The following is a 10,012-nucleotide window of genomic DNA, read 5'->3' as shown; positions in this document are numbered from 1 at the left end:
ACCAGAATCTCCTCAAAGCCCTGCCAAAGTCGTTCTCCATGGCCTCACCGAACTCCTCCCATGCCCGAGTTTTTGCCTTGGCGACCGCTTAAGCCACGTGCTGCTTGGCCTACTAGTACCAGTCAGCTCCCCAATGGGTTATATTGCCAAGATTATGTATTCCTTTTATCAATTTTGAAAAGGCAATACCAGACTTCTAACAGTGTTAAGCTCAGCCCAGAATGGTTTTGATATATCATGGTGAGTTACGGTGGGGCACGTTTCCTATTAATGGAAAGTCATTGTGGTTGATGTCCTCCGAGGTCACCTTACAGTCCTGCACTGCCTGTCAAACAGGAAACTGAGCTATTACTCAAGTGGTGCCCGCTCTTTATTTTTGAATTCAAGGTTCCTCTGACGCCCATGTTTTAAGACTGGTAAATTATCTTTTAAAAAGCAGCAGGTACATCTTTTGGCACAAGAGGAGATGATTTCATTATTCATTTGATTGAATTATATTGTTTTCTTTTTTTCGGCTGACTTTGCAAATTCCTTAACTTTATATTTTTTGTTAATGACAGCAGAATTCTTATTACATTATTTGTTTCTTTTTTATCCTCCTGTGCAACCTTTGTTGCAATCAATTGGGTGCAATAGAATTATGCTCTGAATTTGCTATAACTTTTTTAAATGGTATTTGATTGTTAGTGTGATCTAACAATCATTCCTGACAGTGAAGTTCCAGAAGAAATCACTACAACCTAATCCAGATGAACAATTTCAATAGGAGAATTGTTTACACAATAAAAATTTTTGGCAACCAAATGTCTGTCACTCCTTGAAGTTCAGAGGAAACTATGGATTCCTCATGTATCATGAAGTGCACCACATTGTTTGGAATCTGGGCCAGGGGTGGAGTGATGGGAGTAGTTTTCTAAATTTTAAACCCATCATGTGCTTTTTTAACCTGTTAAACATATTCTCCTGTCACTTCATTGTAACATAGTCTTAACATCACATCAAGCGTTTCTATTCCACTGAGACTTTAGACCAGGGGTCGGGAACCTATGGCTCGCGAGCCAGATGTGGCTCTTTTGATGACTGCCTCTGGCTCTTTGAAAATTTCTTAACAGAAAAATTAATCAATAATTTTACTAATAATGTTACTTTAGTAAAAAAAAATTACAGGAAAAGCCATCACAATAAAAAAAAAAAAATCCACACACATTTTAATCTTAAGATATTTTCACCCGCAACTTTTCACGCTGGCACGCAACAAAGAGCCAATCCTTTCTGTACTCCGGTGTGCAGGAGTGTTCAATACCCTGAAAGTCTAATTTTATTGGATAATTTACAACAGCCTGCACACGTCACTTTGAGGCCAAGAAGTAATATTCCCTCGTTTTTGGTTGGCTTGTTTATGCAGAGTGAACCCTTCTAACCAAGAAGATGACAAAATACCGTATGTTTCAGCAAGAATGGACAGAAGAATTCGCCTTCGTGAAGAGAGCGGGTTGTGCAGTGTGTCTTTTATGCAATGATAAAATTTCATCAATGAAATGTTCAAATATAAAGCGACACTTTGACACACGCCATGGCACATTTGCAGAGAAATATCCAGTGGGAGATGACAGAAAGAAGGCCTGTCAAGAACTAGTGTCCAGATTGCAGGCTAGTCAGCAGCAGCTCCGTGTCTGGGCCAAACAAGGTGATTACAATTCGGCTAGCTTTGTTGGTTCTTTAACAACTGTGAGAAGCGGGAAGCCGTTTACAGATGGCGAATACGCTAAATCATTCATGCTTGATGTGGCCAACGAGCTTTTTGACGACTTTAAGGATAAAGACAAGATAATCAAACGGATAAAAGATAGGCCTTTCTCAGCAAGAACTCTATATGATCGTACCATTATGACGTCAAATCAAGTGAATAAACAACAGGTGAATGACATAAATGCAGCAAAGTATTTCAGTCGTTTTCGAACATGTGGGTAAATAAGCAGAGCTGGCAAGTAAACACAAATGGACAGAAAAAAACTTCAGCCTGCAGACCAGCTGCTTGTTATAATATTGACAATGGACAGTCGTTCTCGCACCTAGAAAACATTAAGACGAACCTGCGGTCACGTTTAGTAGCATTATAATTAAGAAGCACTTTTCTTGTTATTAAGTCACGTTGTTATAGCAAAGTATGTTGTTCAAAATAAATTCAGTCTTATTGTACTCCAAAATCGTTGGTCTTTCTCTTCCATGTAGCTGTGTTTGGTATTAAAATATACATGTGGCTCTCTTAGGATCAGATTTTAAAATATGTGGGTTTTTTGGCTCTCTCAGTCAAAAAGGTTCCCGACCCCTGCTTTAGACCAAGAGGTATCCAATTCTGCTTTGACACGGGAACTCAAAAAGTACACCTCCTACACTTTTACATCTATTGAGAATAAATCAGCTAAACTATATTTTCCGTCAAAAAAGACGACCTGTAGATCCAGGCTTGTCTTTGTGAATGGGGCTTGATGATGTTGTTGAGTACAAGTACTCGACTGTATTTCAAAAAGGTAATGTAAGGTTTTTGAGGTAGTCATGACTTGGGTCACATGCCTGAAGGCTGAGTGCTCTAGTTGGTTGAATCAGAAGTATGCACGACACAGCAGATACACACATGACAGCTAAATACACACATTCAAGGTTCAATTTCAAAGTTTTTATTGTCATATGTACAGTCTGAAAACGTGCCCTATACAATGAAATTCTCACTTTTGTCATTCCCAGTGCAACCAGATAAGTGTAATGAATAAATAATAAATAATAATTACAACCATACTAATGGAATAGTGCTGGGAAATTAAAACATATGCCACATGTAAACAGTTTTTTAAGATTGAATAGTATTGATAGGTGTGCAAGTTTAAGCTGAGTGCAGCTTGAGTCTGCAACTCACAAAGTGCAGGTGCAGGTTGTACGTGTACACTTTAAACTAGCCAGTTAAGGTAGTTAACGGTTATGGACAACTGTCAGTTGTTCAGGAGTTCACATGACAGCTAAATATATCACATTGGTTACACGTTGATCAAGTAAGCTTTGAAAGTTCACATTGAAGAAACCCAACTAACATTTCTCTTTCGCTTTTTTTTAACAGCTGTTTTAACATAACATACACAGCAGTTTTACAGTACATTTAATATTATACCGCAAGTCATCCATCATTCCATTAATGTTGGCTTTTCAAGGGCAAAACCCCCTAATATCCATCCAGTTGACATGACAGGACAATCTGTCTCACAGCTTCCTATCTACATCACGCCCGTGATGTTCTGAAAAGTCTGTCAGGTGTGGTATTTCACAGCTTGGCCCCATGACAGCAGGTGGAAAATTTGGGGTCTGCTTTCAAGATGGACACTCCCAACTCCTCACCTCATTGGTGCTGTGGACTGCAAAGTTAAAGCTTATTGGTTCGACCGAAAAGGGGCCGACTGGCATGTAATACTGACGTAGTAGCTAAATCCTTTAAATGCCGCACCAGGGGATTGTCTATCTATTGTCTCTGTCGTAAAAGGGGGCAACATCTGTGACAAGGGGAAAGGAAACGTTTATATAACCTTGTGAGAGATTGCTTTGGCAAGGTTCCCTTCTTTCATTGACTGAGTTCTAGAGGCAATAAGATCAAGAGGAAATGAAGTACATCATTGGTATCGGAGGGTGAGTCTCTCCTTTATGAATAAAAATCAAGGTTTTCTCATAGCTTAATCCTTCTTGTGTGTGATGAAACTGACACTAAATTTCAGAGTGACCAACGGTGGAAAAACCACCCTGGCGGTCAGACTGCAAAGGACTTTACCCAACTGTTGCGTGGTGTTTCAGGATGACTTTTTCAAGGTAAGAAAAAAATGTTGTAGATACATGTCTACAATAGAAAAAAAATATATGATAACGATTTAAAATATTTATTCTCATAATTGAGCACATTTAATATCATATCTCAGTCTGATCTGTGTAGGTTATGTCATGGCAGTGCCCTACCAATTTGTCTGGCTGATTGTCTCCTGGGCAACCAATGGGAAAGTTGAGCAGCCCCACCAACCAAATGCCACCAACATTTCTTTCAACATTTTTATCCTTTTTTTTTTAATGACAACATATAACATTCCTTATTTTTCTCATCCTGTACCTTTTAGCAGAATTATCCAGTTTAAAAACAAGAAAACAAATCTTGAGTTTATGGCTGCATCAGAAAGCAAACTGAGACAAACAACAGAAATAATGAATGCCCTAAATTCTTATGAAATGTGAAGGATACGATTTATAGATTTTTTCCGGTGACCTACAGCAAACACAGCATTGGGAATATTTTAAGATTCACACAAAATATATGTAACTCTGTGCTTTTTTTGTTTGAAACAAGTCCTTCATGTGTCCTGTCCAGGTGTGATAAACTTCAACTGATATATTAGGTTGCAGCAATGTTTTATTGGTGACTGTTATTTCAGAAAACCGAACAGATAGAAGTCGGGGAGGACGGCTTTAGACAGTGGGATGGTAAGAATGGATTTCCCACAGGAAACCATGTAGTAATGTAATTTTCCTTTCCTGCACATTTCTGTAGTTTGATAAATAATCTGTCCTACAGTTATCATTTTGACCATCTATACTGTCAATGTCACAAACATTGACTAACCATGACTGATCTGTGTCAAAGCATATTGGTGAGACAATGTTCAATGCCCTGTGTGGTGAAACATTTGTTCTGTGTTTTCTACTTGTGTATCAGTGATTACAGCTCTGGACATGGAGGCGATGGTTAACACTGTGAAAGGCTGGCAGGAGAACCCATTGAAATTTGCCCGCTCCCACGGTATTACCCTTTCACCTGAAGCTGAGGAATCGGACTCCGAGGAAGGGATACATATTCTCCTAGTGGAGGGTTTCCTCATTTACAACTACAAGTGAGTCACTTGCCAACATTGTGTCATCACATTACTAGGCTTTCCACAGGATATAGAAGTAACCTACTGGCCTCCTGGCTTCAGGAGGGTTTTCACTAATGAGACTCCTGTGTCCCCTCCTACAGGCCCCTTCTTGATATCTATGACAAGTGCTTCTACATTTCTATTCCATATGAGGAGTGCAAAAGGAGGAGGAGGTAATTCACTGGAGGAGATGCACAGGCAGATTTCACACTTGCAATTGCTGGATACAAAGTGTAACTTACGTATGTCTCCGTAGCACAAGACAGTACACAATCCCTGACCCCCCTGGTCTGTTTGACGGCCATGTCTGGCCCATGTACTTGAAGCACAGGAAAGAGATGGAGAACCAGTGTGACAAACTTGGTATGTTGAGACATTTTATCATTTGTTCAATTTCAATTGTTGACTGGCACACAACTTGATTTGTCCTTTTCTGGGCAGAGTACCTGGATGGCACAAATTCAAGGGACGACCTCTACGACAGTGCTTATAAGAGCATTCAAAACTGTCTTTTCAACTTCTTATAGGTAAATATGATGGTTAACATAGATCAAATGTAAATTAAGGATTTTCAATTTTGTTCAGTGATCAAATATTGTTTTTCTTTTCTTTTTCCTGTGCAGCACAATGAGGACTCAGAAGATCTGTGTATAGATTTGTAAATAGGATTTTGAGTAGATGTGTAACACCAATTCTGATCATCTTGCCTATTAGATTTTGCATTTGTAAATAGATCATAATGTAAATTATCAAAAACTAATGGCAGAAATATTCCGTTTTCTATTACCCTGTACCTTATTTTTTTTAAAGATAAGGCACCCCCTGGACAGCCAAATGTTTAACATCAGTAAAGATCTTACTTTGATACTGGAAGTACATGTCTGAATAAAATCCTTCCAAAAGGAAGGATTTGTGTCAACCGCATAAAGAAATGACTTCTATCTATTTGATGTTTCCTGTTGTTATTTCTCACTATCTTCACACACCAATGCAAAATCAATAAAAGCCCAATACTTCTACTTTACACATGTTTGATGACCCAAGACATCCTTGTGGGACGGATTTCATGTAGCAGTACTCGCTTTTTCCTGTTTGTAAACTTATGCAGGAAGGTAAATTAATCAATGTAGTTATATCTAACACTCCCATTAGTTTTCCCTTAACTAACAGCTCTCTTTGAGGGTTGGTATTGTACATGGTACATGGTATTGTACCTTATTATGAGCCTTATACTTGGTTTTAGTCCGATGTAGCTGCACTTGATTTGCTTGGGATGGTCAGTGTAAATCATCTGTTTTCTTCTTTTTAAATCACCGACAGTAGTGAACCATTCGAATATTTCATCGGGATTTGGATGCATACATGTGAAATTATTTTCAATCCCTGATTCCATGACGGATTTCTCAAAGGAATCACATTTGGGAGAAAAATATTAACCGCTTTTAGTACTTCATGTTATTTGTAATATATATTTGTATATATAAATCTGACCTGAATCTGTTCAATGTGGTTTGTAGTTTGCTCGTTGTTCTTCATCTACTCTCAAAACAGGCTCAATAGCTCAGTCATCCTAAAGGGAGCATTTAGAGGGCAGAGGAATCACAGAGGCGTTTGAAGAAATCACTGCTTTACTCCCAGAGCATCTTTCTAAACAAATCTGAACCACATAAATGGGAACATTAATAGCTGTCACATAAGGGGAAATTTGTTACTGTTTCCTGTTCTGAATCACCATCTTAGTTAGTTTTGCCTTGTCAGAAAGAAAAGGGTTATGGAATAACAACAACAAAAAAAAATCCTTTTATTTTCTTAAATTCTGTTATTTGTTACTTTGTTGTGCTCAATAGGAACAATGTGATTTTGCATATCTTTAATTTCAAACTAATATGTCACATACAGGATGTCTCTTGATATACCTCTATGAACCAAGTGAAAAAAGAATAGGGAGAGATTAAAATTACAGAGAGATAAATAATGATCAGCCTTTTTGGCCGCAGAGTTTTATTCTTTGTGCTCTGTAATTTGTACCTTAATTATCTTTTCTTTTTATTTCTTTGTACTTCAACTACTGGCCTATGAGGTGTGTTGCCTAAACTGTCTATGGGTCAAAGCTGATCTGTTCCCTTGTGTTTTGCAAAGTGTGCAATTAAATAGATACACTTGAAGTGTATCTCTTCACTTGTGCACTTGGAGAGATGGGCTGGTGGTTCTCGTATCTCATAAATGTTTGCCTGAACCCGCCTTCAGTATGCTGTCTCACAGAACTTTCATATTCCCTGCTTGCAGCCATTTGGAGTTAAGGATACCTCCTCTGCAAAAATATGTTGGGTACAGAAAGAGTTTTAGGGGAGGATGACGTGCTCTTCAATGTGTTGCTTTTCTCACAGCCAGAACTATCATAAAAATATAGACACAGAATAAGATATAATTTGTATTAATTTCTGTTTCATTTTCAAATATACTGTGATGTTTTTCCAGAGACTTTATCTTGAACTGATACCGCTTTGAAAGGTACAAAGCGTTTTTTTTTGACTAGCATTGAGAATGCATGTATATACTAAGCTGTTGCAAGTAAGGATTAATCTTGTCAATGATTTCTGGGCTAATCCCCTGCTAACTTTACACTGTGCAATATTTTAGAATTTCCCAGTTCAGTGCAGGACCTGTCAAAGAGCTGGTATGGACTGGGTATTCAGGCTCATGTGATGGCTCTCTGGAAGTCTTTACATGCACAGTTGGCTTCGACCAAAGGGCAGCTGGTCTATAACTTTATATTTAGGATAGATGCATGAGGTGTCAGCATGTACAGCCAATTGCTTGTCGCAACTCACACACTTTCCAGACCTAAGCCAGCTATCTACCACATATCACCATGGTACGGGTAAACTGAGAATCAATGGGATCATATGTGCTCCACGTCAGTTGGCGCCATAGCAATCCTAAAAATAAAAAAAGCGAAGCAACCTTATTTGGCCTGAGGGGCATATGAGATGGACAGCTGTGTCCAATACTATCTGGTTTTATATATTAAATAAATTAATTACTATTTAAGTGTACACACACACACACACACATATACACACACACACACACACACACGGACGCATATATATTTATATATATATATAAGGAATATTCTGCATTTTTATTGTGACTAATTAATTCTCCTTCTCAACCGCACTCACTTAGAAAATTTAAGAACTTGAATGGGAAGAAGTCTTTGAGGTTATCAGTCATCCAGGCCAATGGCAAGTCCTTGTAAGATTTTATCGTATCAGAGAAGAAATCCAGTTGACAGGATTTCACCTGGATTTGACGAGAACTTACTCAGACAAGAGTTATTCTATCATTTTGTGAACTTTGTGTCTACATATGTAAAATTAATTTACACTAGTTGGTTACGTTCGTCTATTTATATCACACAATTCATTCATTAAAGTTTGCTTGTTTTATTCTTCCAGCCAAATTATAACAAAAGGCAACAAGGCATACTCTATTTAAACTTAAAACAACATTTGGAGATAATGTCAATAATTTCTGCAAGTATCAAAAATAATTTCTTCATAACACAGCTATTTCTATTAGACTGACTAGTAATTTAAGTCGAGCTTAATGTTTTAAAGTAAATTTTACCATTTTGCGCAATCATTTGTGTAATCATTACCTGCCAAATGTTTATGTTGTTTAAGGTATTCATAGCAGAATGCTACATTAAGTCATAAACACTTGTTTTAATGAGACCCATAGTCTGCTACACTCTTTTTTAATTTAATCCTTTTAAATATATTTGATTTAGCGTAATTCAGGCACACCCTGTATCACTCAAAATGACCATTTCCATAAATCTACATTTCTCTCAGAATGAATAAAAGACAAACATCTCAAGTGACAAGAAACTTGGTGAAACCTGATGGCTAATTGTTATTCTTTGACTTGCTATTTTGTACATATTTTTGCAGTGAATAACATTTTATTAGGATGGAGGAATTCTTGATGTCGGGAGGCGCGACATGTCCCACAACATTGAATTCAAGTATTTTCATTTCTCAAGCACTTTTTCATCATCTCACCTGTATTGTCTTCCCATGATCTGTGAAACTTCTGGATCTATCATTTAGTTGTATACTCCTCAGAATGGCAGTGTGAGGCTTCAGGGGAAGACAACAGGTATATTCCTTGTTGAGGAAGTTTCTTGAGGTAAAACCATTTTAAGATCATCGTCTTCGTTAAATCTCACAAGAAGCAAAGCTGTGACCAGCCCTGGAAACCTAGATTCATGGGATAAGATATATTCAAAGCGTAAAAGAATTAGTCTTTCACATGGGAACGTCTACTTCTGCTGCTTGCTGCTGCTGTTTCTGTAGGTGTACCATGAAAATAACCAGAAATGTTTTACAGTATTTTATTTCCAAGCATTCTTAGATTACAGTAAAGGTTACTTTTTGTGGCAACATTTGTTGTGATTTGTTTACTTTCAGGTCAGACACACAAGAAATACTCAATTCAACATCAGTACTTACTGGCTACATTTTGTGGGTTACATGTCCTGCTCATGAAGTCTTGTGCCAAACCAGTGCCGAGGATCTGTCTCTCTTATAAACCTGGATGGGGCTCTCGGACGGGGGCAGTCCTTAACGTCGGAGTCGGATAAAGGTCTTTGGCTAAGAATAGAAGCACGTGGGGCCTTGCCCTGTTTGGACAAGGAAACGACATCATTTGGGGATTGAGGTCCAATCATCTCTTTGCGTTAGTGCGAAGTATTTGGGAAGGATTACAACATATCTGCATTCACTTGGTGACTGACAAACAAACCAACTGATTAACTAACACGTCAGTAGTAATAATAATGTGAAAACTGGTCCATAAAATCATAACATATCCAAAGCACAAAACAAATGAAGAAGCTGTTCAACAACCTGACCCCAAAACACTCTCTCGCACACACATACACTCCTTATCTTTTAAAATTGTCATTATCCAGTGTTCCAAGTGTTTTCTTAGGTTTCTTAGGAATCATAAGCAGATGTAAGACACGAATAGCGAATGCGTAGCTTTAAAGACATATAGGTGTC

The 10,012-nt window shown here is 37.9% G+C and overlaps 1 protein-coding gene and 1 long non-coding RNA gene across 4 annotated transcripts; one reads left to right on the top strand and one right to left on the bottom strand.

Moving 5' to 3' along the window:
* Positions 1-2,667: 2,667 nt before the first annotated feature.
* On the bottom strand, positions 2,668-9,751 carry LOC147217653 (uncharacterized). 3 transcript variants are annotated; one of them, XR_015108932.1, is made up of 3 exons: positions 9,461-9,751; positions 9,011-9,208; positions 2,668-3,404 (listed from the first exon to the last, which is right to left on the bottom strand). It is a non-coding gene; the product is annotated as an uncharacterized LOC147217653 (long non-coding RNA). The 3 variants fall into 3 exon arrangements; XR_015108930.1 differs by lacking the exon at positions 2,668-3,404 and adding an exon at positions 5,879-7,879; XR_015108931.1 differs by lacking the exon at positions 2,668-3,404 and adding an exon at positions 5,879-7,333.
* LOC147217654 (nicotinamide riboside kinase 2-like) lies at positions 3,506-5,885 on the top strand. Its single transcript, XM_086175619.1, has 8 exons — positions 3,506-3,672; positions 3,759-3,849; positions 4,461-4,509; positions 4,742-4,916; positions 5,042-5,113; positions 5,197-5,303; positions 5,382-5,467; positions 5,564-5,885. Exons 1-7 carry the CDS (start codon positions 3,647-3,649, stop codon positions 5,465-5,467), a joined length of 606 nt encoding a protein of 201 aa, XP_086031745.1. The 5' UTR covers positions 3,506-3,646; the 3' UTR covers positions 5,564-5,885.
* Positions 9,752-10,012: the final 261 nt, after the last annotated feature.

Source organism: Fistularia commersonii, chromosome 28 (genome assembly GCF_037954325.1).
Source record: "Fistularia commersonii isolate RoL2024-O1a breed Wild chromosome 28, RoL_Fcom_v1.0, whole genome shotgun sequence".
Classification (NCBI taxonomy): Eukaryota; Metazoa; Chordata; class Actinopteri; order Syngnathiformes; family Fistulariidae; genus Fistularia; species Fistularia commersonii.
This window is presented reverse-complemented; position numbering and strand designations above follow the sequence as displayed.